General features: G+C 40.7%; 1 protein-coding gene and 3 long non-coding RNA genes across 19 annotated transcripts in view; 2 read left to right on the plus strand and 2 right to left on the minus strand.

Moving 5' to 3' along the window:
* Nucleotides 1-22,782, plus strand: part of LOC116675997 (unconventional myosin-XVIIIa) — a 157,055-nt gene extending 134,273 nt beyond the window's left edge. For 12 of the 16 annotated variants that reach the window (XM_032507448.1, XM_032507449.1, XM_032507450.1 and 9 more), the window contains 8 exons: nt 404-487; nt 4,774-4,911; nt 7,469-7,654; nt 7,794-7,933; nt 8,773-8,817; nt 15,690-15,812; nt 16,930-18,447; nt 19,863-22,782. In XM_032507448.1, coding sequence (XP_032363339.1) covers nt 404-487; nt 4,774-4,911; nt 7,469-7,654; nt 7,794-7,933; nt 8,773-8,817; nt 15,690-15,812; nt 16,930-18,439 — 2,226 coding nt within the window. In that variant the 3' untranslated portion in view covers nt 18,440-18,447; nt 19,863-22,782. The remainder of the gene's footprint in view (nt 1-403; nt 488-4,773; nt 4,912-7,468; nt 7,655-7,793; nt 7,934-8,772; nt 8,818-15,689; nt 15,813-16,929; nt 18,448-19,862) is intronic. The other 4 variants (XM_032507461.1, XM_032507430.1, XM_032507455.1 and 1 more) reach the window with 3 other exon arrangements.
* Nucleotides 1-27,797, minus strand: part of LOC116676769 (uncharacterized) — a 614,404-nt gene that overhangs the window by 71,387 nt on the left and 515,220 nt on the right. The gene's annotated exons all lie outside the window — the stretch shown is intronic.
* On the minus strand, nt 6,229-24,800 carry LOC116676667 (uncharacterized). The gene is made up of 3 exons (XR_004328804.1): nt 24,695-24,800; nt 17,192-17,196; nt 6,229-6,241 (listed from the first exon to the last, which is right to left on the minus strand). It is a non-coding gene; the product is annotated as an uncharacterized LOC116676667 (long non-coding RNA).
* On the plus strand, nt 12,412-15,151 carry LOC116676790 (uncharacterized). The gene is made up of 2 exons (XR_004328832.1): nt 12,412-14,734; nt 14,765-15,151. It is a non-coding gene; the product is annotated as an uncharacterized LOC116676790 (long non-coding RNA).

The following is a 27,797-nucleotide window of genomic DNA, read 5'->3' on the forward strand; positions in this document are numbered from 1 at the left end:
TCCATTTCTGATGGAATGATGAATGATGTGCTTTCACTGGCTCCAAATGAATCCATCTTTCCTTCCTGTCTAAATTGAAGCAGCTGAATTCCCTGTGGGACTCGCTGTAACAGAGTGCTTCATATACCGTGGAAAAAAAGCACTCCTCTCAGATATTTCACACAGGTTACATTGAAATGAGATTTACTGATATGCTTTTACCAGACTAGAAAAACCTTCCCAGCAGATTTATTTGTTTAGGTTAATGTCACTGTGATGTCATCAACGTTTACTTCATCAACATGCTATATTTTTATTCATTCTTCCATCAGATGGAATAAAAAAACTAAACATGTTTAATATCTACCCACATTATCTTGCTACTCACTGACTTTGCTTTTTTTCTGTTTTTTGGTGTTTTCAGTCAGCCCAGAATCTGGCTCAGATCAGTGACCTACAAGCCCAGCTGGAGGAGGCCCTCAAAGAGAAGCAGGAGGTTCAGGAGAAGGTAGACTCTGTTTTTTTGTTTTTGTTTTTGTTTGTTTTTTGCTCTTAGAATACCCCTATGACAAGGACAACCAGTTCAAATCTGCAGTTGGTCAGAAAGCACAGTAACATGGGCAGGTAGAGATGTGTCAGTGTCGAACGAGTTGGAGTTCAAACCCAATGTCATCTTTAAAAAGTATCCTTTACACCAGAGGAGGGAATTAGTAGGACTGGACTCCAGATATGAAGTCATTTCACATAGGGCTTTTGATTGATGCTCAGTAACTTTTTTAATTATAAAACAAAATATTTATATTTATATAAGATTATTTTTTGGGCATTTTTAGGCCTTTATTGACAGGACAGCTGAATAAATGACCCGCTGCGTCGAGGAGTAAACCTCTTTGTATGGGCGCACCATCTACCAACTGAGTAATCCGGGCGCCCAAATGTGTTGGTGATTTCTCATCTTCTTTCCCATCTGCAACTAACTTATTTTCACCGTTGATTAATCTTTTTTTTTCTCAATGAGTGTTTCCTAAAGCCCAAGATGACATCCTTAAATTTCTTTTTTTGTCCACAACAAAGATATTTAGTTTACTGTCACAGAGGAGTGAACAAGATATTCACATTGAAGAAGCTGCAATCTAAGAATATTTGTTTTTCAAAATAGTTGCTGATTCATTTAATAGTTGACAACTAATCCATTAATCTAGTAATCTTTGCAACTTTAGTTGCTGAGTTGCTAGGTTCCCAACCAAACCAAACTGACCACCAAGATAACATGCTGTCATGTAAAAGAGGGACATTTCTTTTTGTGAAACAACTATGCCATTGTTAGACTATGGAGTCTTTATTTGTAAAGATTAACAGATAATTGGTATTATGCCCTGACAACTGTCATTTACATTTTCCAATTCGTCTTTAAAAGATAAGCTACATGGTATGAAGTTTAATACAGATGATCAAATTTAAATAATCTGGTTAAAATCGAATAAAAATAAATTAAAGAAATGGGAGAATCACCGATCCTACTTTTGATTTAGAATCAAAATTTTGTGATACCCCTACTTTTCAACCAAGCAGGCCAATCATTTGCTGTTTCCAGCTTATTAAATGTGAGTATTTGCTACTTTTCTTTCATTTGATGTTAGTAAACTAATTATTTTGGGGTTTTGGACTGACCGAATCTGAATATGTTGCTTTGGTTTCTGGGGAAGTGATATGGGCAGTTTTCACGTTTTTTTTGTCAGATTGATTGCAGAAAGAGCTCAGATTAAAAATTGTCAGCATATGATGACCCCATGATACTTTCATTCTCATAATGCAGGCTAGGGCTGCACGATTATGGCCAAAATGATAATCACGATTCTTTTGATCAAATTTTGATCGCGATTATTCTCACGATTATTTGTTGATTTTAACCAAAACAAATTTTATTGTCACATAGGCTATTTATAACTGGGAGAGGGAGTGTGATGGACGCTACTCACAGAGAGACGGCTGACTCATTATGAACGGGTCCAGCACGGGTTGAATGGCGGATACACACGTCCTGTGTATGAAACGTCTGTACGTCACTGCGCTGCATTTTTATGAACTATGATATTCTGGCCATGGGTCACATCTCTGGTCCAGGTCCAGGTCCCGGTCTCGGTACAGTAGCTGCGTCTCACGCTGTTACTCTACCAACTGAAGTTAGTTGCATTCAATAACTTCTTCTGTGTTCTTCGCCGTAGCGGCCGCGATAGCAGAGTTACTATGGAAACACTGGTGCAAATACAGGTTTGCCCCTCATACTTAACAATACACAGCTGTGTTTAGTAAAAAATTAAAACTGTAGACAAATATCAGCAGTGTGGACCGGCGGCCGCTGTGTGGCGGGGCGCGGAGAGTAAGAGGAGAGAGAGTAGGACGAGAGAGCGTAGAAAGATACAACACAGGCACGGCATTACAGACGAAATGGGTCATGTAACGCAAAATTAAACCATATCCATATAAACAGCATTGCAGCGGATGCGAGGACATTAGTACCGGTGCGTCCTAGAGGAGCTAACAGCTAACAGACGCTACTAGCACCGACTAGCACTGCTCACTGCTGTTGTCAGAAACACAACAGACGGGACAAAATGTTGCGTTTACTGGTAAACTGGTAAACCTTAAGACCGACGTATAACTGACTGCTATCTGTTGAGTTTTCCTCCCGTTACTCTGTCCTCTGTGACTGTCTGCATCTAGAAACATAGCTGCACGGGGTGCAGGGAACTACTCTGACTGGCTCATGAGCAGACGGCTTTACGGAGCGGGAGATGGGCTTTGCAAAAAACACGGAGCGTTCTATGAAACGACGCTTTATAAAAAATAATCGCTCGATCACACAAATTTGATCATGGGAAGTCCAAATGGTGATCGCGATTAAAATTCCATTAATTGTGCAGCCCTAATGCAGGCCCTTCCATTCCACAGAGAAGTTTCTAAAGGTTCCTCTGCTGCAGTGTCAGTGAAGAATCCTTTTTACCAACTTGCATGAATGCGTAGCGCTGCCTCAGCCCATTTTCTGTCTTTTCACAAATACAACCCTCGATGTAATTGATGTGTCATTCAAGCGGGATTGGCAGTGGCAACATGTGACACAGATGGCCAACTTGGTTTCCCAACTCAGACAAGCAATAATGCTGAACATGCTCAAGCTGTCATCCTCGTAACAACTGCTGTAGCATAAATCTTTTTCTCCATCAGACTGTACCGTACAAATCTAACCCAGTGAAGAAGAGGGGGACAGTATACTCTATCCCCCCTTTACCTGAACAGGGGATATAATGTCTTTGTATGACCCAAGCCCTGCATTCTCCATACAATGATACTATCTAAGACCTCAATTCCAAAACAATTATCTCCACTGAGAGCAAGAGCCAATCCTGCATCTTCTCTAAAGCTAGAGAGTTGTCAACCATACCTCTGTATTCATTACAGACCTCGCCGGTTGCCTTGTGTTATTTTAAAGTAGCAATATCATGGATAGTAATTTATGAGAATCTATCACTAGGATTGGCTATCGTTATCCATACAGATACCAAATTTAAGATCCTAATGTTTTTTTGTAAATTACAGATCTGGAGTCAAGATGGAATGAGCCTAGCTTAGCATACAGACTGGAAATGGGGAAAGAACTAGCCTTGCTCTGTCTGAAGTTCAAAAATACACTAGTTGAAGTGTAGTATCTTGTTTAATTAATCTGTACACAAACAGAAATGTAAAAAGGACAATGGATACCATTGATCATCAAGAAAGTCCCGTAGCATGGACCTGTCACCATGTCCAAGTTTACTATATTTGTCTTGGGGTGGTTTTGCTTACGCTGATTATGTGCAGTTTACGTGCTGATGAACTAATGTGCCAGATCAAAAACCTTGAAATTCAAAATACTTCAAATGTTCTACCTTGGGCCATTGCGACCCAAGAGGCTTAAGGTTTCATAATACAACTAAACAGAGCAGGGGCGTAGCTCCAGCAGTCAGAGAAGAAGAATTCATAACTCAATACAATTTCCAGAGTGACTGTTTGGAGTAAAAAAAGACTTAAAACTCTGTGTGGTGAAGTGCTGGGAGTGTAGTCAATTGTGTGCACAGTTTTCTTTTTTGGACAAATAATTACAATTTCCATTTCTTCCTGATTTATTTGGAGGAAATTTTGGGTCTTCAAAAGATTGATGTCAGAGATGCAGTTTTTAAGGGAATAAAGGGGCTCAGGTCATAAGGATTAACAGCCGCTTGGAGTTGGGTTTTTATCTGTATAGCAATAGAAATTGATACAATAAAAGGCTGGTTGACATGGAGAAAATCGGAAATCACAATATTGTTAAACCAAATTTTGCTTTCACAAAATATTTTCATATCTAGATTTTAGATAAAAAATAATGTGGTGATTATTTATTTGGGAGAATCAAGTAAGTGGTTCAAGGCAAATAATAAAACAGCTAGTAAGTCTGGTAAGTAACATCCCTTTACTGTAATGCAGCCTTTAAAATAAGGAAAATACTAAACTGAAGCCATTTACAACATTACGATATCCAAAATGTAAGACAATATCTAGTCTCATATTACAATATCGATATAATATCAATATATTGCCCAGCCCTAATACAGTGCTTTCAAATGATGGCAGTCGCAACAGAAAGACAGTGCACCCAGGGCAAAACCTTGAGGCACTCTACTTGGAATATCTACTTAAAAAGCTCTGCTTTTATTCTAGCTAACAACTGGTACTAACAAATATAGTAACATAAATACATGTATGTTTTTGTCGTAGGTGCAAGCCCTCCAGAGCCAGCTGGAGTTCCAGGAGCAATCAATGGTGGAGAAATCCCTTGTCAGCCGACAAGAGGCCAAGATCCGTGAGCTAGAGACGAAGCTGGAGTTTGAGAAGACACAGGTCAAACGCCTGGAGGTGAGAGCTAAAGACAGGTGGAGGAGTGTCTGTGTGGGTAGGTGGTTGGTAGGGGAAGCTCCAGCATGTGGAAAACATGGGAAGAAGTTGGTGGGAGGGTGAAATGTGCTGCTGGGGTCAGAGATTAACTCAAGAGACAGAAAGATTATCATAAACCAAACATATATACATGTACTGTAGTCAGATATAACCATTCCTACGTTACTTTGTTCTCTAGCTTGTGTTACTCTCACTTGACAATACCATTTGTTATTGTGTAATTTTTCAAATTATTTTCAGATTTTGACTGAGACAAAAGCACAAGTGTAAGATAAGGTTACCATCTGCACACTCCCAGGGAGAAATTGAAATCCTCTCTCGCCCGCTGATAAAATGACCCTGCTCTCAATTCCGCAGGTTCAGTTTAGTAATTACTAGCTGTGCAATGTTCTCACCGCCAGGCACACTCCCTCTGCTGCTTGCCCTCCAAAGTCCAAATTTTTTGTATTTATTAAATGTGATTTTTAGCCTGTGATGAAATGTTTAGAGTTAGGAAAATACATACAAGGGTTAGACTCTGGCTTTTGTTGGGCTTTTTATGGCTTCTCACCAGCATTAAAAACTGCAGCAAGTGAATATTTCAGGTTGCCTGTGTAGTCCAAGTCATCAAAGCTGGAGGTAGCAATCAATACCAATGTGAGGAGGCATAGTACAATACCCACTCAGGATGTGAAATATGGACAGGGCTGGTGGCTAATGCAGGAGATAACTCACTGACGATGTATGCTGCTGGCATTGATGCACAGACTGAACACAGAACCACTGCAGATTTACAAGAGTCATGGAGGAGTCACTCCTGAAGACTAACATATATGTGATTAACGTCTGCTGCACCACTCCAATGCATCACTGATACAGATAAGCCATTGCTAACATTGTTGTCTGACTGGGTTTTGTGGAGGTGAAGTGTTTGCTCTTATTGTTCAGATTGTTTCAAGGCCTTCTTGGGATGTATTAGGGTTGTCCTTTACTACAGAAATTCTTAGTTGACTAACAAGCCGTTTTGTTGACTATACGCTATCTGATTTAATCACAGATCTATGAAACTGAGTTTCTCCACAAAAGAATCAAAGCACCACTTAAATCTGGTGTTTACCAGGGATTTGCTTTCTTGGAAATAAGTAATTTGGCATAAAAAAAAGCATCAAACATGACTAATTGACTAAAGAAATCTTATTTTTAGTCAACTAATCTACAAAAAGGAGGCAGCCCTAGAATGTCTCAGCTTTTTTATTTGCCCTGATTCTCATCTGGTACAGCACTGAGGTCTGAGCTTGAACTTAAAGGTGCTCTCTAAGCAATATCACACGTGTTTTAGGCTAAATTTGTTGTCATACAGCAAACATCTCCTCACTATCCACAAGCTGTCTGTCCCCAGAACACACTGTAAAAAAAAAACTGCAGCCTCTGTAGACAGCCCAGGGTCTACAAACGGCAACAAAAACAAACTGTAACTGCCTGCACCACGAGGCATACACAAACAGTGTTTCAGCGTTCCAGCCAATAACCAAAAGAAGGATTTGGGGGTGGGGGTTAGTGCGCGGAAGCACAAAAGGGAGGGGACAAGATGATGAGGAGGGAGGTGCAAGCTAGTCTCATTTTGTTTGAAAATACTTCAAATGTCAACAAGAGGTAACGTCACTCTACATCGCTTAGAGCACCTTTAATGCGAGCAGTAATAGGGAGCCAGTGGAGAGAAATGGAGAGTGGAGTGAAATGAGCTGTTTTTGGCTGGTGAAGACCAGACGTACCGCTTCATTTTGCACCACTTTCCGTGGTTTATTTTTAATTTTTAAAGTTATTTTTTTGGGGGGAATTTTTAGTCCTTTTCGACGGGACAGCTGAAGAAATGAAAGGGGAGAGAGAGGGGGAATGACATGCGGTAAAGGGCCACAGGTTGGAGTTAAACCTGGGCCCGTTGCATCAATAGTAAACCTATATATATGGGTGCCCGCTCTATCCAGGCCCCCACTTTCCGTGGTTTTACTTTGCATGCTAGCAGCCATGCCAGAGAGGGCATCTGAGTAGTCATGGCAAGAGAGAATCAGTGTACAAGAGTTGAACGGCATGCTCAGTTTGATAGGAACTGATGTTATTTGTATACTGCAAAGAAACATGGCCAAGTGACAGATGCAACTTGCTCAATGAAAGTTAGTTGGCCATCAATGGTGTGTGTATATATTATATATGGGGTGTGAATCTTTACTGGTCTCACGATTCAATTTTGATTATGATTATCCTGTTAATAAATCAAATCGATATTAAGATGTGTCTCCTCCTTAATATTATTATATACACATGGTTTTCATCGACAATATCAAGGAGTCAGATATATATCAACTCCCCTTTTGATTGTATCTGCTCTTAAAAAAGACACTTCCTAAATGTGGTCTGTTACTGCATTGATGCAGAATCGTCCCGGTCTGCATCACGATGCAATGATTCATTTCAACTACGCTAATATATATGGTATCAATCTGATTATATTGTTGAACCATCTCCCTGTATTGCTATGCAGAGCCTTGTAGCACGTCTTAAGGAGAACTTGGAGAAGCTGACAGAGGAACGAGACCAGCGCACCAGCGGTGAGAATCGTGAGAAGGAACAGAACAAACGACTGCAGAGACAGCTCCGCGACGTCAAAGAGGAGACGGGGGAACTGGCCAAAAAGGAAGCCGAGGCCAGCCGCAAAAAACACGAGCTGGTAAGGATGTGACAGCTTACTAACAATTGTCAATGAGCAAGCAGTCCAGTCAATTTAGGAGAGCCTGCATAGTATCCATCAACAACGATCAAGTGATCAACCTTTGGTCACGGTGTGCTGACTCTCATCTCATTGACAGGAAATGGACATAGAGAGCTTAGAGGCTGCTAATCAGAGCCTACAGGCAGACCTCAAACTGGCCTTCAAAAGGATCGGCGACCTGCAGGCGGCCATCGAGGACGAGATGGAGAGTGACGACAATGAAGACCTTATCAACAGGTACAAAAACACAACTCCTAGATTTGGAGTTTTTTGAAGGGCTTAGTATGAGTATCACTTGCATTTAAGGGCACCAGTGCATTAAGGGCTCAAAAAAAAGAGCTTTGAGCAGAATCTCACTGTCTACATCAGCAGATGGAGTTTGCTTCATCATGAAGATGGTTCAACTGTCATCTGAATGAAAATCAGAATTCAAATTCCCTCTCAACCTATTTGGAGAACATTAATATGATAGAACTAAAAAGTCATCTTGACTTAAGGTTGAGCTTTCAACCACATCTCACCATCTTCATCAGCAGATTGAATTTGGTCAGACATGATGATGAGTTGTCATGACAACTGAAATGATCCTTCCATAAAGCAACCCGAATTTAGTTCTGTTTTTGACTCTGAGTGTTATTATTTTCAACCAGTATAAAGTCCAGTCCTCTCTCTGGGGCTCCTTGGTAAGAAAAATGTGTACACTCTCTGAGATTCCTGCTGAACATAGTGAGAGGTCTTATCACACAGCAGCAGTAAACAGCTCTGTGAGTCATTAGAATACGCTCTGTAAGTCTTTCTTCTCTCTGTATGCAAGACAAAAGATCCGGATGAGGTGGCATGCTGAGTCAATGCCCCTACAAACATGCGTACCAAATAGTTTGCCAAAGGGAGAAAAAAAAAACTGGGTCATCCCAGCATCTGCCATGACACATATATTTAGTGAGATATTTTTATGCATCATTCTCGTTTAATGGATTTTTTTTCATTGAATCTTATTTCCTGTTCTTTTTTTCTATTGTCTTTTGTTTTTCTGTTTTGATTTCTTCTTTCCCTCCACCCATCATCATCACGACCAGTTTGCAAGACATGGTGACAAAGTATCAGAAAAGGCAGAACAGAGCGTGAGGAACCTGTGTTTTATTCTTTTCTTTTTTTGCACCACTGGGAATGATGCAGTATCTTTGAGCACTTAGTGGAGAAGTTGATAGTGGAGAAAAAAACGTTTTTCTCTGGGTTTAGTTTCGGTCCAGTTAGTCCAATCACTTCTGGCTGCCACACTGTAGAAAAGAGCTGATATTTGATGGACAAATCCCCCCTGACAGAAAAAAAAATAGAAGCAATATTTGGAATGCACCTGGCATTCTGGGCCAACTTTGTTGTTTGGTGATTTCCCTTGATTCCTGAGATGATTTTCATCTAGTATTTCCAGACATTAGCTTTTGGTGTCAGGCCCAATCTGAGAGCAATGGCTCAGTTCCAGATCCACACATGTTTAAAAATTCAAACCAGAAGAAATGTCTCATGGTAGACACAGAGATGCAGTTAATCCAAGGGGGGTGGGGGTTCCTTTGAAAGCGTGAAGGTTTGGGGATAATGCATCATCAACAGTGCTCAGAGATTTGCTCACAACCCACATTTTACTCCAATCTTCATTGCATGGCCTCACATGCTGAGATGCATGACTACCACTGACAAAATGTTACTTGAGCCCCAGCATGAAACAAGCCTCCCTCCTAAGATTCCCTGTATGGTTAACCGCTTTGCAAAGCTACGAATTGAAAGGTACAAGTGTCATGATCTCTATGGTTATCCCCCGCAGCCCAAGGTCTTCCTTACACAGCCGGGGGGGGGGGGGGCTGTCTTGAACAGCAGTCTACAACCGAGTCAGCCTCTCGCTTCCTAGGCCATCTAATTATTTCATCAGCCCGCTCTAGGGCTGGATGTGACTGTGGCTCGGTGACTGCCCTCACTGACAGGAGAAAAAAAAGGGTGTGTTCCTCATCAATCTTTGACTCGCACTTACTTAATAATGCAGAACCCTCAATGTCTTACAAAAAGCTGTGACACACACGCAGTGTTAACCTCTGGCTCCCAGCCATCCCAGTGCCCTGTCCGTGTCGAGGGATTACTCATCCGAGCGGGAGAGTGCAGACTTTTGTGTTTTGATTTGTAATGAGCTGTTAGCACTGCCACATTTGAATGAAAAAAAGCTAAGCTTTCCTGGTGTTTGAAGAAGACACAACATGCATTTCTATTTTTGTGAAATATAACTTATGTAGCTGTACATTTGGCAATGTAAATATTAACTCAATTTGTATTAAGCCAGTCCAATACATACAATCCAAAAATGCATTTATCTAATGCTGGAGCGCTTTGGGTTTAAAATATTACTGAAATTATATTGGGGTTTGGCAACAACATAAATACCTGCTCTGTAAATGACATAACTAGTCTTCTCTTGCGAGGACTTGTCAGAGCCCAAAAGGAAGACATTTGTGTTTAAATGTTTAAGCTCCACGAAAGCACCCTGTGTCTGCAGATTTCAGTCAGAATGTTGTTTCTCACATTCCATAACAGAATGTATAACTATTTTGGTAACCCTTACCCCTAACCCTAGGGTTAGGGTTAGGGGGTTAGGGTTAGGGGGTTAGGGGTTAGGGTTAGGGGGTTAGGGTTAAAAGGGTCACTTTTTATGAAGTATTCCAGTAACTAACAGTGCAGCTAATGAAAACATCTCATCAGCTTTAGCTAGCTAACATTGTTAGCAACATTATTTGCACTGGCTGGTTTCCTTTTTATAAAGAATGTTAGCTTCAGCTCGATAACTAGCTGAAAAGGACTAGTTTTATAGTTCTAACAAATTGAAATATTGGATGTAATCAGTTTTCGATTATTTTTTGACTTGCTTATAATATATATTGACTTTAGTCAGTTTACGTGGACGGATAACATGCGTTTGTCTTGTCTTACACCATAGCTTGTTGTATGGTCTTCCATTATCCAACAAGGGAAAACTGCAGGCTAGAAAGCTCATTAACTAGTCAGCTCCATTTGATATTCATGTGACTACAAAACACACCAATCCAAGAAGGATAACATGTTGAAGTGGCAACACTTATTTCCAACATAGAACATAAATTCAAACAATAGAAAATATAAAGACATGAATACAAACTTCTGCAATATATTTTATTATAATTTTTTTTTACATCAAATTACCTAAATCTAACAAAATGGCTTAAGTAAAATTTCAGTAATAACCAGCATTCATGTTACACTAAAACTCTCTACCTCTAATAGTCCCGCTTGCTTTTGCAAGGGCTGATCTACAGTATCTGTAGCACAATAAACAGCTGACAAATGTACCTTTAAATGTCAGTATTGGTCAGTATAGATGCTAAATGTTGTGGTCCGTATTCTTCAATACCAATGCTAGCAATATACTGCCTGTCCTAGTGTTTTGTGCCACTGCTGGCTTAGCTGGCAATCAAACATGTTCTCGGCCTGCCAACTCTGAGGCTTGGAGGATAAAAAAAAAAACATTACCAATGTATCTCCAAAGACCTTCTTTCTAACTTTTAAGTATTATAAAAAGGTCACTCAAAATGCAAATCACTTTGGCCCAGATATTTGGATCCACAAATGGGGATGGCTGTTGTGAGTTCAGTTGGCTTTTACTTTAGATAATATGTGCAATTCATATTGTACTGAACTCACTGCTAACTGCACTGGATGTTTTGCAGCACAGATGAACTGTGTTACCTTGTCATGTGACACTGTGTATGAGAGAGTATGAGTTTTCCAAGTGTATATTTGCTGATGGTCTTGGAGGGGATGCATATGGTTGTCTGTGCTCCAAAGCCACAGGGACTTCACTGGCTCGACAGTTTCATATACAGTGGTGCTCAAAAGTTTACATACACATGCTTAAGTTGACTAAAAAGAGGAATAAAAAAATCATGTTTTGGAAATTTATTTTAATACCTAAATTAAAAAATGAGGTAAAATCCAACCTTTAAGGACACCAATTTTCTTTGTGAATGAATAACGTATTGTAAATAAATAAATGTTCTTATTTAAAATACAGGGGTCATAAGTATACATACCCCTATGTTAAATTCCCATAGAGGCAGGCAGATTTTTATTATTAAAGGCCAGTTATTTCCTGGATTCAGGATATTATGCATCCTGATAAAGTTCCCTTGGCCTTTAGAATTAAAATAGCCCCACATCCTCACATACTCTTCACCATGCTTAGAGATAGGCATGGGATACTTTCTATAAAATCATCTCTCAATGCAAATCAAACCAGGTATTAGTCTAACTGAAATAAAACCATGCCTATCTCTAAGCATGGTGAAGAGTATGTGATGATGTGGGGCTATTTTAATTCTAAAGGCCAAGGGAACTTTATCAGGATGCATAATATCCTGAATCCAGGAAATAACTGGCCTTTAATAATAAAAATCTGCCTGCCTCTATGGGAATTTAACATAGGGGTATGTATACTTATGACCCCTGTATTTTAAATAAGAACATTTATTTATTTACAATACGTTATTCATTCACAAAGAAAATTGGTGTCCTTAAAGGTTGGATTTTACCTCATTTTTTAATTTAGGTATTAAAATAAATTTCCAAAACATGATTTTTTTATTCCTCTTTTTAGTCAACTTAAGCATGTGTATGTAAACTTTTGAGCACCACTGTATTGGAGGTAAAACAGTGGTATCTATAAGACCCAGGGACATAGAGGAGCAACGCTAAGCAGAGCATAGCAGGGCGGGAGGATCCATAGAAGCTAATGATGAATGTAATAGTGTGTAACAGAGATGTACAACCAATGGCGGCAGAATGTCACAGACAATTAATGTCTCCTCAGCACTGTGTTTGTTTGCTTCCCCCAGGCTTTCAGCAGGGCTTAACTAATGGTATGCTGGTCAAGGACATAAATTGTGTTTGACACCATGTGTGAAGCGCACAATTACATATTGCCCACAAATGTTTGGCTATAGACCTGAGAGGTATTTCTCCATGTGCTCTGAATGTGTCATGGCAATAATGTTTGTAGATGAGAGTTTTGCAGAATAGAAAATCATCTGCAAAAGAACATCTGCAACGTTTCAAAAAAAGTTCTTACTGAACGTAGCTGCAAAACATTAATTGTCAACATGTTTCATTTATTGTACTCCAATATCTGGTTGTAGCAAGGGAAAGTGTTTTAGTACAAAGTCTGCCCCCTGACCCTAGATTGCCCCCCCATTAAATGGTGTTTATCCAATCTTTTCTGAAAAGTCCAAAGTGCCAAAGACAAAGCCATTTGGCTGTTATATCGTCATAACAGTAGGCAGCACCAAATCCCCAGATTGTGTAATAGTTTTGCATGGCATGTTTTGCAAAGCTAATTACAGCTTAAGAGTCCGTCGCCCTCATCCTTCCTCCCATCCCTCCCTCCTCGTCTCTGACATGAATTCTGCCCCAGCATTACCATCTAAGGTTATTGTATTCCATAAAACCTAGCAGGCTAGGCATTTGGATCTCACTGGGCAAGCCCGTATTTGAAGTCTCCCCTTTGATATTCAGGGAGCTTTTTTCTCTGACTGTTAATGATTTTAATTATAGGTGGTACTGGGACTTTCTAAGCTTTGTGCTGCAGAACATAATGTTTTTTCCTCTCTCTTCCTTGACACGATGGGAGGCTTTCTGAAACAGATGCAGAGATGTTGAGCCACCCCTCTGATGTCTCTGTAGGACTATTAAGCTGTAACAACTTAATTTCACAGCGCCACACAAGCACTGGGCTTTGACGGCACTTAATGAGTATTACGGTCTTTTCATCCGTGTCAAATTTTATGACAAGCCCTCTATTTTACTCCATGGCTCGCAGTGGGTTTGTGAATGTGTAATGATAATTGAGAGGAAAACGGTGCAGTGCCCAGCTGTGTACCAAATCATTCTGTCAAGAACTGAATTTATGAGTGTATGCATATGGCTGTGTTTCTGTGCAGGACTGGTGATGAAAATAATTACCAGGTGAAAGAAAAATCTGGACATTTTCTGCCACTTTGCTGTGCAGTTCAAAGACATTTAGTTTTTGCCAACATATGTTTTCACTGGTTATGGTCTAAAAACAAATAGAAATAGAACATATTCTCACCCACTTTTACAATGTGTTAATCTGGTGTTGGTGGTTTCAGTCTAATCTTTATGAGCTACATGCAAGTATATCCCGATGAGGGCTGTTTAGACGGAATTATTGCAGAAATACAAGCATAAACCAGCAAGTGAGAAAGTGTGCTACACAGCTTTTACAAGTTTTACAAGAAAGTATTTGCTAGACACATAAAAACATTTGTACAATGTCCAGCGAGCGGCACTTCCTCGAAGTGAATGGGTTGATTTGTTTATGAACTAATATAGTGGTACTCCAATAAAACTCAATAAAAATCTCAATACCATTCACCTAAGTTTCCATTTTTATTACACACATACATATTCCCTTATACCTATGCATTTTAGCAAAAATGCATCATCAATACAACTCCACAAGAGTAGTATCCTCAAACACCAAATCCTATTCTGAAGCTACATTTAATCGAACACATTTGTGAATGCAAATGTAGAAAAGATGCACACAACTTCAACACAGTTGGATAGTTTAAGGCCCTAATTATTAATGAATTGTAAACTAAAACATACTCACAATACAAGGTAGGCTTGAGGAAACCCAACAAAACATGTCTAAGAGATGATTTAATGTGCAGGTGCAATGTTCTTTGGTATTACTTTGAAACTGCATTGCATATCATTGCTTTTATTGTGGCAACAGAAGGCTACGTTCACACATACTCAGGTGGTCCAGCGAAAAAACGCTACTCTTTCTATTCATTCTTTATTTTACATAGGGGTAAAAGGGGGAACTGATCAAGTTTGTTTTTCCAAAACGCATCAGTATAAGAAAATGAAATGTTGAATTGAGGCCATAGTATTGAGATTGCTTTTGTGTTTTTGGAGTGCCACTATGTCAGTTCATAAGTTGTGCAATGTCTTTGAGAGAATTAGTTTGAGCTTGAAGACTACAAATCTATAACAGAAATTCTGCGCTACAAACTGCAGGCATAGAGGGTGTGAGGGTCTAATGAAAGAGGAAGTGTAGGATCCATTGATCTTGGGGTTTGAGATGTATCAAGATAGCTCCCGGATATCAATCTGCTACACTTTCACCAAATTATTCAACCACTTACTTTAAAAAGATTTATTACACAAACCACAATTCATATTCACTTTTTTCCTTACTTTCAAATAAGTAATTTAAATAACAAAGCTGTGGACTTGTAAACCATTCAGCTTGGATGGTTGATTGGTATGCAATGTAAAAGTGTCTAGAAGAGATGCTTCTTTCCAAGATCTCAGCAATACATTTGGTGTGTATTATCAAATCAAACAGAAGTGATAGCCAAAATTATTAAAAATAAAAGCCAGTTTGTGAAGAATAAACCAAAGTTCCTGTTATTCAAGCGCTATCGTTAGATTTTGTTCCTGTCATGGTGCTTCTACGGCACTTGCAAGAGTAATGATAGAATGTTTGTTGGATGCCTGAGTGCCAGCTAACCGCAGGGCCAAGATAGCACTCCTCTAACAGTGACAACAGGAAGAAGTTGCTGTGTTGTGTTTACATCTATACAACCTCTCGTAGGCATGTTTGTGTGCTTACTGGGGCTCCTTGAGCATGTGCTGTCTTTTATCCAGAATAAATGTCACAATCCTTGTTTGCTTTCACACTTACACTTCCAGTCTGTCCTTTGTGCTCTGCCTCCACAGCTACAGAGAAATACAGGAACAATTTTACCACTGTTGACTCTCCTTACACACTAACATTGCTTTTACCTTATTTTCTCCTCTCTGAATGGCCACAATTGACTTTTTTTATTCATAACTTACTTTGGTATCTCATCTCTCCTAACTTGTTGTCCTACCTCTGACTCGTCACCAGTCCGGGGGATTCAGACACAGACTCGGAGGTGGAGGATCGTGTAGATGGGGTGAAGTCCTGGTTGTCTAAAAGCAAAGGTTCTGCCAAGAACCTCTCAGATGACGGCAGCCTCAAGAGCTCCAGGTCAGTACAAAGGCTGCGGCTATTACTACTACTACAGCAATAGTTAGTAAGCAGTCCACCTACATTTTTGACTGCTTTTGCACTCTGTGATGTAATGATTTACATGATTCGACCCAGAAGAAATAAAGCAGTCGGAGCGGGGTACGTGGCTGAAATGAGGAGGCTGCTACTACTTAAATGTATTTCAAGCTGCTTTGTCTTTATTGTCGCCCACTCTGTGAAAAGGGAACTTTTTTTTTCTAAAAACAATCCACCTCCGTGGTAGATTTATCGACATGCCCAATGGCCAGCTGGCATAGTCTACCTGAGCCGCTTGCTGAGATTAATGAATGTGTCTGCCAGCTGACAGCTTCGATTGCCCCAGATTTGTCTCCTTACCAGAAGATTTAACTTCCCTCCCCCAGTTGAGCCACTCCCAACTTTTAAAACTTTTGAGTTTTTAAGTCTCCCTTAGTTGCATTTCCCCACAGACAAACAATGACTGATTCACCGAGCTAGCTAACACTGTCCCTTGTAGTAGCTTAAAGTTCAATTGACTTTAATGGCCATTTGCACAGGTACACAAGTACATTGGCAAGAAACAAAATAGCAAATAGTCTCTTTTCTCTAAGCTGTAGCTGTCTAGCAGTAGAATGCTATTCTTGCCTCTCAAATTCTCAATAATTTGTAATAGGTTTTCCAGATGTATCGTTTATGTTCCTGCTTTTTAGCTAAATTACTATACGAATGTTTTGTTGCCATAATACATGTGGCCAAAACATTTAAATTGCTTTAAAGTTAGTTTGTAGTGGGCGGAAGCCGTGATGATTCCCATTCTTATCATTACTGTGGCCTCATCTGTCCTTGGTGGGCGATACAATGATGTTGGTGTCTTAACATTTCAGTGCAGGAAAAAAAAACCTTGTTAGTCAGTTGTCTCTAGTTGCACTCTCCTTAAACTCCTCTTTTTCATTGCTGTGCTCTCATTTGGCTACATTTCATGACATTTCTGTTATATTTGTCAAGTTTCATTCTTTTGTTTATTTTCTTCCTTCACTCACCTCCACTTGACCCACTTTGTCATTTTTGCTTCCACTGTCTTCATTCCTCTGTCCTTTCCATTGTTGCTTCTTTCTAGATTTGCTGTAAATGTAGACGCAAAGGAAGGGAAAGAGTGGCAAGAGGGTAAGGAATGGAAAGAAGTTAATAAAGAGGGCAAAGAGGTAGATCCAAGCAGGCCGATGTCAGTGATGAGCTCGCTCAGCTACAGAAAACGCTCCAACCTTGATTCCATCGGTGGCAAAGGGGGTGCCCTCTTGAGGGGGCTGAAGGAGAGTGCAGAGTCCGAAGACGCTCTATCCTTCCATAAGGCTAAACCCAAAAACCCAGATTTTCAGCACGACACCTACTCAGTCAGCTCCAGGAGGAAGTCCCAGGCAGGGGATGACATGAATGACAGAGAATCCGTCATCTCCCAGGCCTATTCAGAGGCCAACAGCCGAGCCAGGAAAGGTATGGACAGCCGCTGGGGGGACTTTGACAAAGAATCAGTCATTTCATACCCTGCACCAAGTCGAGCGTCCACACGTCTTGGGTTGAGCCCAGAGAATGATGCCAAGTCTACCATCAGCTTAGATCTGTCAAGCCCACTTGGACGCCGCCAAAGCACCTCACGCTTAGATGAGGACAGAGGCAGGCGGTTGCTGTATGGCAGCAGTCCCAGCAGCCCTTGCTTTAGCAGACGGTCTGGAGGACGCAGTCCTGGAAGTGTTAGCCGAGCTGATTCCCATATGTCGCTGGGACGCAGCTGCCGCCTGAGCGAGTTTGACGTTGATATGGATGATAGTCGCAGTGTGGCCTTCACCGAGAGGTCAGCGTACAGTCCTCACTCGTCCACTGGCCGCAGTATCTCCATGCCACCACCACGGGCCCGATCATCGACTTCTGATAATGACCCGATTGATACCTTGGATATCAAACCAGTCAGTCATCGTAACTACCTCGACCCTGACCTGGAGAAAGCCATCAATGAGGTGCTGAATTTCAAGCCGATCAAATTCAAGCGGAGGAGCTTGGAAGACTCAGAAGGTGAAGAAGAAAAATCCAAGAATGAGAAGGACAACAGCAAAAGTATCGAAACTGGAGACGGACCTCGCCCTGCTAGCAGTCTTAGACGCTCTGCGTCGGCAGTGGACTGCATGAGAGCGTCCCGCAGCGGCAGCAGCTGCAGCAGTCGCCATCGCAGCAAGAGCAAAGGTAAGAGCAAGAAGAAGAAGAGAAGCCACAGCTCCGAGTCTGACAGCTCAGGAGACAACCGTCGTCACAGCAGCAGCTCCAAGAGCAGGTCCAAGAAGTCCAAGAAAAAGTCCAAGAAGAGGGACAAATCTTCATCATCCTCCTCGTCTTCATCCTCTTCGGATTCCGAGTCGGACTCTGAGTCAGAGTCTAGCTCCGGGGCTTCCACCATTTCTTACAGAAGCTCCAGCAGTGTGAAGAGGGCACCTGTTCGAAAGGTGTCCAGCCCAGAAGATGAAGAAGAAGCTAGGCCACAGAGTGAGAGCCAAAGACACCCAAAGGACGATAAGAAGAGGAAGAAGAAAGTGGACAGCCTGGTGATGAAGTACCTGTACCGGCCGGACAGTGACTGAGGCAGGCAGTAGGTGTTTGCCTGAGACGGACTTACCTTGTTTTTGAAGCATGATGTGACCTAACCAATGAAATTGGATCCCACTCTTATCAAGCAGCGCATGAATTGTTGCCCATTCAGTCTGACGGCGATTAGACTTTTACAGTTTAGAATGCTAATATTCTAATTTTCAGGTTGCATTTTGCATTGATGTGTTTTAGGCATGCTAACAATTTGTGTTCTTTACTACTGCACCTTTTCAGTTTCAAGCCAAACATTAGTGACCACAACCTCTTTTTCTGTCTTTCACTAGTTTAGTGAGGCTTTCATTGAGGACTCTTTGGGAGCTGGGGTATTGTGAATCTTTTCACACCAGTAAGTGCAGTTGGTGAGAAGCTGCACTCCACATGAATGTTAACTCAGCCTTGAATCACTTCGAGATGTTGACTCAAGTAGAACTTTATTTTTCCCCAGAGGGGCAATTGGTTGGGCACTTTGATTTACAGCCCCAGAAAGGTAAAACTAACAGGAGTCAAATAAGAGAGGCCAAAATAAATTTCTCCTTCCAGCCTTATAACTGCAGGTATAATTAGACTCTGAACATTGATTTACACCAACTCGAAAATTCATTTGAGATGCACTGTAACAAACCCTTTGAAGTATTGACGCCATTTGAATGTAAGATAATGCTAAATGTAGACTGGTATAGGGATTGAATTTTTAATTATTTAAGTAATAATGATTATTGTAGATAATGAAAAAAATATTTGAATTATGTTTACAGGTTTAGGTTTCTATTTTAATATAGCTGATTGACTTTACAACTCTAACATTTTGAGAGGAGTCACATGTGTCACAGTGCTCTGTATTTGGTAGAAATGGCTTTGATTTAGTCCTAACCCTGATAACACAAAACAGTTCTGCATTGGTTGTACCACATTGCATGAGTTTTTGTGCCCACTGTTTGCAGGCTAACCTCACAACATGGTTAAATGTACAGATAGCGTGTGGTGGCTGTGATAGCTTAACACGCTGTAACACAAGAAGACAAAACAGACAAAACGCAGGCAAACAAAGACATGCATTTAGAAAACACAAGCAAATGGGGAAGAATTCCCAAATAGACAAATACAGAAACAATGCAACAAAACCAAAAACTCTTGGGGTCACTAAAAACTAATGAACTAGTAGATAAATGCTAGTTGTGCTAATATATCCAATAACATCAGAACCACACTGCTCATTTACAACTTAATTTAAAAGTGTCTGACTTCATCAAACCACGTGTTTGGGCTTTTGGTGTCCCCTGGAAATTTGTTCCGATGATGATATCTACATTTGCTTGTGTTTTTTTTCATTGCAGTGCATTGAGCTCTCTTAGACAGTACTGTTCGCTCACTTTTTCGATAATAACATCATCTGCTACTTGTTGTTTCCTGCTCCAGCCCCCCTGGCCGGAGACACTGCTTTGATAGATCTGATGAAGAGGAGGAGGAAGAAGAAAAAGAAGAAGGAGGGGCAACCCAGGGCTCTTACTACGCCCGATAAAGACGTGGCAGCCAAATGAAAGACGACGGCGGCGCTGTCAGCATCCACCCTCGTTACACCGTGGCAGATTGTCTGGCATGCAAAGTTGACCACAACTGTGGCCAGCTGGACACAACCACACAGTTAATAACCCACACCCTGCAGGGAAACGTGTTCCAAACACTCAGTCGCAGCTTCCTATGGCAGTTCCTCACAGGGTTTGGTCATAGTTTGACAAACTGTATAGTGTAACCTGACTGCACACACAGCTGCTCCGTTATTAACCACTTGACTTTGCTGGTTGCATGCACGCAGCTGTTTGGCTTGAGCAGCCACCCTGTTTGGTTGGAACTGAGCCAAAGAACGTGAGGTTGCAATGATAATAGATTTTTTCAGCCTCTCTCTTTGTCTTTGTCACTCTTCCTCTCTTCTTTACATATAGTACACCACAATGATATGTATTGCCATAGTACAATGTATTGCCAAAAAGCATTTGTTCAAGTATGTGTGCACACTGTTTTTACTTATTGCCTATTGATGCTGAGTCTTGACAAAAGTCCCAGCCTTTTCTTTCTTTTTTTTCCTTCTCGTCCTTCTTTCCATTTCGGGACAAGTGCCATTTGATTAAAGTGGGCTCCTCTGCAGCTTTCTTCTCTGCAGCTGTGGCATTTCATGAACTGCTACGCTGTAAACCGAGGACTCTCATCATCGTCATCTGCTCGCTCTTTGTTTGCCTGAAAAGTTTTTCTGCCTTTTGCTGGCTAATGATCTCTTCCTCACAGGGGAGGAGGGTTGCACCACTAACTGTGCCGCCATGAAAAGCAAAGCCTTTTTTTCCCATTAAACTCTTTTGTTTTTGAGGTTTGATAGATTTGTTTTGCAGAGCAAAAAAAAAAAATTAAAGCAAATTTATTTCCATGAGTTTTGAGCTTCCCTCTACAAAAGGCCTCGTCTTATGTATAATATGACTTGGTTTGAGCACTTGCCAGAATTCTTTAGTAATGAAGACACTCTGTCCTTGTGCTTGCCGTCTACACGTCGTCTGTGTTTACATTGAAGTTTGATGTGCTTTCTTTTTTCCACGGGGAATGTACTTAACTTTGGGCGGCGGCCATTTGTATTGTATCCTCAACCAGCATGTTCAAGGAAAGAATTGCTGTTATTCTATATTTTTCACAACAGAAAACATGGAAGGACGGAAACCAACGATGTGTTTCTTGACCTTTGGGAAAACTATGTTTAAATAAATACTCAAAGCTCAAAAGTCATCTTAAAAAGCTTTTTGGAGCTTTCACTTACATCTTTTAGTCTTCTTCAGTGAATGGAGCCGGCTCGAGTGTCATCACAGCTTTTAGCAGCTGTAGCTGATGGTGGTGGATGGTGCCACACCGCACACAGGACCCAAATGCTTCTACACGTCTCAGATGGATTTTTGTTGGGATAATTCATTAAGCATAGTTATACTGCGTTCGGATTTCCGGGTTTGGACTTCAGAGAACCACCGAATTCCCCGAGTTCAAGATCCAACATGGCTGCCCCGTGCATCAACAGCAGTGAAAGCTGTAGGAACATACAGTTTATTAGCACTTTTTTGTTATTTGTGTCTCACTAAATCAGTCGTACACACTCCAACTTCAATCTGTGGACATGTTGCTACGCTGTTTGTATACACAAAACAGCATACTGCGTTTTTATCAACTTGTATAGCTAACAATGGCTAACCTGGCTAGAGCTAATGAACAATGATAATCTGACTTGTAAATGGAAGTGAATGGCCATTCCCAGCTTCGGCTTCTGAGTTCAGAGGTAAATGAAATGCACTATTAGCTAGTTTTCTCCATTTTGCGCTAGCGACATCAGCACATGAGAAAATTAGCTTAGTTTATAGTTAGGGCAACACTAAGAATATATCATCAGCAACAGATCCCTACAGATTAAATATTAGACTTGTTTTCCTATGTCCTGCAAATTTTAAATAAACGGTGACCAGTGCTCAGCCAGTAGGCTCTAATGTTGTCCGGAGGAGGTCTTGTCAGTGGAGCAGTTTATGTGTCATAATTCACCAAAGTGGAATGGGAATCCTGCTGGCAGATCCACTGGTTGCAGCAATTCCCTTCAAATGAATTGACTTTCTAGGATGCGTGTCTTTTCATGATATTAGAAAAATGTAGAATATCAGCAGCCTTCTCCTGTAAAGCCTTTTTGTGTACATTAACTGTAACTTCATTAACTGGACACACGACAGCCTGTATGACGAATACTGTGAAATCATGTCCATTGTCTTTGAGGCCTGTTTGTTTGTCAGGTTGTTCTCTTCTTTTTTTAACCCAATGATGCCTCGAAACAGCAAGAAAATAGTAACTTGTATTTTCATGGTTGCTCAAGTGTGACATCTCACCCTTTGGTCATCTGACTGCTCTCTACCGAGCAGCGTTAAGATCTGTTTGAAAGCCATTTAGAGTCCAGAAGAGCTTGACATGGCGAATAGGGTCTGGGAAGAATGTGCGGATGTTCCTGATTGTGGGAGAAGTCGGGTGTTATTCTACTATACATGCTTTAGACTCGTGTCTTCATTTTTATTCTCTATGCAGTCAAGACAAGTGTGGAAATGTGTTTTTTGACCTTATTGACCCTGATAAAAGTGTCTGGCTTCAGCAGAAAACAATAGAGCAGGCATAATGCTGACTGCACAGCGTATTTATATATAAATATGTGTATGATTGATGCTAGCATTGAAAATAGTTCATGTTTATTTTCATTATTGAACAAATTGACCACTTGTTATACATTTTGCATTACAGTTTAATATATTGTAAATAAATGATGGTGATTGTTTAAGACCGTTTAAAGACTGCATTTGTCTGAGTTAAAGTGTTTTTTCTGCTGTGTGTCTGCGGGTCATGTTTCTCCATTTTCACTTCAACATGCACTTTTGCACATGCAGATAAAACAAAGGGAAATGAATGCCAGCCTAAAGGGTCACAAAACCCACTGGTTTAGTTACTTCCTTAGTTTTTTGTCATTTAAGTGACATTTTGCGCTTGAAAGCTGAGCTAAAAGAACTAGCTCAGTAGAAATCAACACATTCAGCTAGAGGCAGCAAGGTTTCTGTTGAAAAGAAATCCAGTTCACATTGTTTTTTTTTAGTTTAGTTTCAACACGTAAAAAAATAAAAGACAAATAAGGACAGGATGTACATTTCAGCAGAAGCAAGAAAACCCAACAAAAACAAAATCCTCAATCACATCTTTCAAAATTGTTGTAAAAGAAGAAGTTAAAAATAACTTCTGGTCCCACCCCCTTTTTCTACTTTTGTACTTATAAACAAACTATTTAATTCTTCACTTCTTTATAAACTGTATGTATACATAAAAATACATGCATATGCTTACATGCACATATACACATACATACATACATACATATGGTTATTTTTTTCCAGCTATCACTATTAAATCAAACCAAACAACCTATCCCAACATGATGCTGAAGGTGATTCAAAGTGCTTTCATTTTTTAAAAGCACACATCAAAGTCATGTGACAAGAACTTGTGGATGACTCCTGTGGTTATGTTCATAGATGAAATTACTATCAAGTGGGTGCCTGGATAGCTCAGTTGGTAGAGCGGGCGCCAAGACGTAGAGGTTTACTCCTCAGTGCAGCGGGCCAGGGTTTGGTTCTGACCTGCAGCCCTTTCCTGCATTTCATTTCTTCAGCTGTCCTGTCAATAAAGGCCCAAAATGCCCAAAAGATTATCTTTAAAAACAACATTTACAGGGGTTGGGGGTGATTGCTTGTCACAGCTCATAAAATCATGTGATAAATGAGGTAAGTTCTCTCTTAAAGACTTCATGTAGGATGGAAGGGAACGTTTAAAGCAACTTCTCTGGGCTCTGCTTCCTTTGAGAGCAGCTTTTAGCCATGCTAGCAGTGTGGCTCTTTGGATGGATATGTCGTTCCAATGCTTCAAACTGAAATACCTCAACTATTGAACGGATTGCAAGTACAGACGTTCATGGTCCCTAGAGGATTTAGACATGATGATCCCCTGGACATTTGTGTTTTTGACCAAAATGTCTACTACTCCTAGCCGATAGATTGCAATGACATGTGGTTCAGACATTCATGTCCCCTCAGGATCATTTGCGATATGTTATGTAATCCTTTGTCTTTTCATCTAGCGCCTTCATCAACTCAGAATATTAATTTCTTCGAACCTTGGTTTATAAGCCAATACTTGCAAAACCAACGGCATCCCATCAGCCTCAGCTGGACTTTATGTCCAGCTGCTAATCAGCAAATAGTTAGCATCTCACACACTAAACCGACATGGTAAGCATCATGCCTTATGAACAGCAGCATGGTTACATTGGCATTGTGATCATGTTAGCGTTAGTGGTGGAAGAAGTATTCAAATCCTTTACTTTAGTAAAAGTATGTAAGTGTCATCTTGAAAACCTACTTAAAGTATTAAAAGTAAAGAAAAGTCTTCCCATTTTAGAAACTGGAAAGGATCTAAACAGTTGTGTCTAATTATTTCAGCTGGATTTGCATTGTTGGGTAAACATGTGTTTTGTGTGCAAAAGTCTTGTGCCCTATCTTGCACCCGGCGCAGCGCGACACCAACACCGGCTTTGCTATTTTAACACCGACGCAGTTGTTCATTTTCCATGTGCCTAAATCGTTTACATAGCAAATGCACCTGCGCCCATCTTCGCGCCCATGGCGCTGATCTTAAGGCCAGGATACACCAACCCAATAATCGGCTGTCGGACAGTCTGACGAGGTCGGTGACTCAAGTCTGTTTGGTGTGTTCCGTGCCGTTGTCCGTCGGCCTTCATTTTGGCCAACCTGACTTGCTGGGGCGGACGGCAAGTGGTCGGACTCAAATCTGATTGGTGGAGTGCTGAACGGCTCTCAAAATCTGACAAAAATCTTTTAAACTGACCTTTGTCAATCTGAAATGAAGACAGATACAGCAACTGCATGGCCTATTTCTCTCTTAAAATGTCTTCAGAAACACATTTTGGTGAAATATTTTCAATAAATATGAGATGGTATTCCAAAGGAGCCGCCATGACAGTCTTGCTTTAAAATTCCGAACGACGGACTAGGAGCTTTGCAAAGATTTTTATATCAACGTTAAACAGGCTCAGAGGTTGATAGCTAGAACACTCTGTCGGATCTATATCCTTTTTCAGGAGTAACAAAATTAAAGCTGTATTAACATCCCTTGAGAATTCACCCTTTTCAATAGAGACATTAATCATGTCAAGAAGGAAAGGGCCCAACTGTTCCCAAAAAGATACATAAAATTCAGGGGGAATCCCAACCAATCCTGGTGATTTTCCTTTTTGCATACTCTGTGCTGACAGTTTTAATTCTTCAATAGTAATCATTATGATGAAGTTAGCTGAATCCTCTGCTGATAACTAAGGCAAGTCAAGCTGATTTAACCAGCTGTCACAGGTTGGAACAAAATGTCTGAATTTATTTATTTCGACATTGTCAGTTCCAGTACCATCTGAAGATTTAATAGCGGGAATATCTGCAAAATAATCACTGGACCTTAATCTTGTAGCGAGAAGGTGACTAGGTCTTTCAGGATGTTGTTTATTTCTTTCTTGACTAATAATTGTTCTCAGTAAAATTAGTTTGTAACAATGAGTCCAATCTGGTGAATTCTGCTTCAAGGTTTTGCAGTTTCAGTGATGTAACTTCACGTGCATTAGAGCAGAAAAGTATTGTATTGCTCCTAATAAAACCTTTTTTTGCATCCCACAATATCCTAGGGTCTTCTACAGAGCCAACTTTAATGTCTGCAAGTATCTGGAATCCTGCTATTAACTGAGTGATGAAGGATTCATTTTTCAGTAAAGAAGTACTGAAGCGCAATCTAACTGCACGTTGAGACAATTGGACAATTGTGGTGGTGCAAAGGACCCTTTTATGGTCAGACAATGCCATTAGGAATAACACCACTTTATCACTTGAATGAAATAATTGAGGGGATGCAAAAAGAAAATCTATTCTGGAAAAAGATTTATGTCTACCTGAGAAAAAGGAATAATCCTTACAGGTGGGATTAACTGCACACCAAATATCTATTAAGCCCCAAGCTGCTGGCCCATGATCTTTGCATTCGACCGATCAATGTTTAGGTCCCACACAGCATTAAAGTCTGCACCAACAACAAAGAATAGTCCATTAACTCCAGCATTTCATTGGTGAGCATACCATAGAAACTGCCATCAAAAACTTTCGGCGCATAAGCTGACACAAGGACAATTTTCATTAAACAACTACTCTACTCTACTACAATTCTGCTTGTATTGTCTGACCAACAGGATAAACCTTTAAGCAGAATATTCCGTTTGATAATAATGGCTACTCCTTTTGTTTTTGAACCTGCCGAGAAAGCAGCTGTATAATAGAATGTGTTGGCTAAATGGCCGGTATCAGTCTGTAGCAAATGCGTCTCCTGTAACAACGCAATGTCAACATTTCTCTTTTTAAGTAGGGTCAGGGTGCTGACTCGCTTGTGAGGGGCCTTCAGACCTCCACAGTTCCACTCAAAAAATGTAAGATCAACCATTATCAAAAAAGCTGCTTTCTAAATGAAAGTAGATGTGGAAAAGTATCATGCTACTGCCTTTCACTTCATTAAATCCTAACAATAGTGCATCCAAAATTAAGTCCCAAAACAGAAAGAGACAAGACAGTGACACACCAGGGAAGGCAAGAGGAGGGGGGGGGGGATATAGCCAGAAGTCTAACACTCAAAATAGGTCTGTGATCAAGATTTGACACCAGGCAGTATCAAGTAACAGCAGCCCATAGTTACCTGGTTGCAACAGCAACTGGTTCCACTAAATTGACTTTGAAATAAAGGCATTTCTTGTCTACAAAAATAGGAAATAAAAAACACAAAATAGCAAGCACATTGGAAAAAAACCTCTAACCCAGAAGTTGCCTTATTAACCTCTGGAGCGTAGGCTTTATTAAACAGGACAGATAATTTAAGTCATTGATAACAGTCTGTTATCATATTAGAAAACAATACAATAAAACTAGGACACAACAAGAGATTAAGACAAACGAAGAGCCCGTGTTCAGGCAGTTGTTTTAATCCTGATGTTCATCCACGGCGCTCTCCGTGACAGAATCCGAGGCGCCGGCTCGCGTAGTCTTCAGAATCCTTAGCGGAGGTGAAAGCCCTGTACTGGGAGCCATCCTTGATCTTCAGTGTTGCTGGGTAAAGCAGGAAAAAATCAAGACCCTTGACTTGTGCTGAGTCCATGGTTTGATAGAAGGCTTGGCGCCGCGTGACTGTGACGTTGCTGTAGTCCAAGGAAAGCGAATCTTTCTGCCCCCGAACCATGGGCGGAAATTTCCAGGCAGCCTGTAGGATCGCCTGCCTGGATGTGTAGCGGAGCACGTTGGAAATCACCGTGCGATTAGTAGTGGTGTTTTTCTTTGGGCTATCACTGTAAATTCGGGGGGTTCTCATAATCTCGATCTGAGCATCTGCCAGTTTCGGGAGCCACTTAGGCAGGGAACGCGACAGATACTGAATAGCATCAGCACCTTCTAGCCCCTCTTTTATCCCAACGATGCGGATGTTGCATCTTCGGTTTCTGTCGTCTCCAGCTCTTGAAAAACATGGCCATGACTGTCAAGAATACTTAATTTGCTTTCCACATAGTTTTTGGATTGTCCACATCAGATCTGATAGAGCCAATGTGCTGTATTTATATAGCACTTTTCCAGTCTTAACGACTACTCAAAGCGCTTTTACATCTACAGGATACATTCACCATTCACACACATTCATACACTGTGGCCGAGGCTG

Source organism: Etheostoma spectabile, chromosome 3, assembly GCF_008692095.1.
Source record: "Etheostoma spectabile isolate EspeVRDwgs_2016 chromosome 3, UIUC_Espe_1.0, whole genome shotgun sequence".
Taxonomy (NCBI): domain Eukaryota; kingdom Metazoa; phylum Chordata; class Actinopteri; order Perciformes; family Percidae; genus Etheostoma; species Etheostoma spectabile.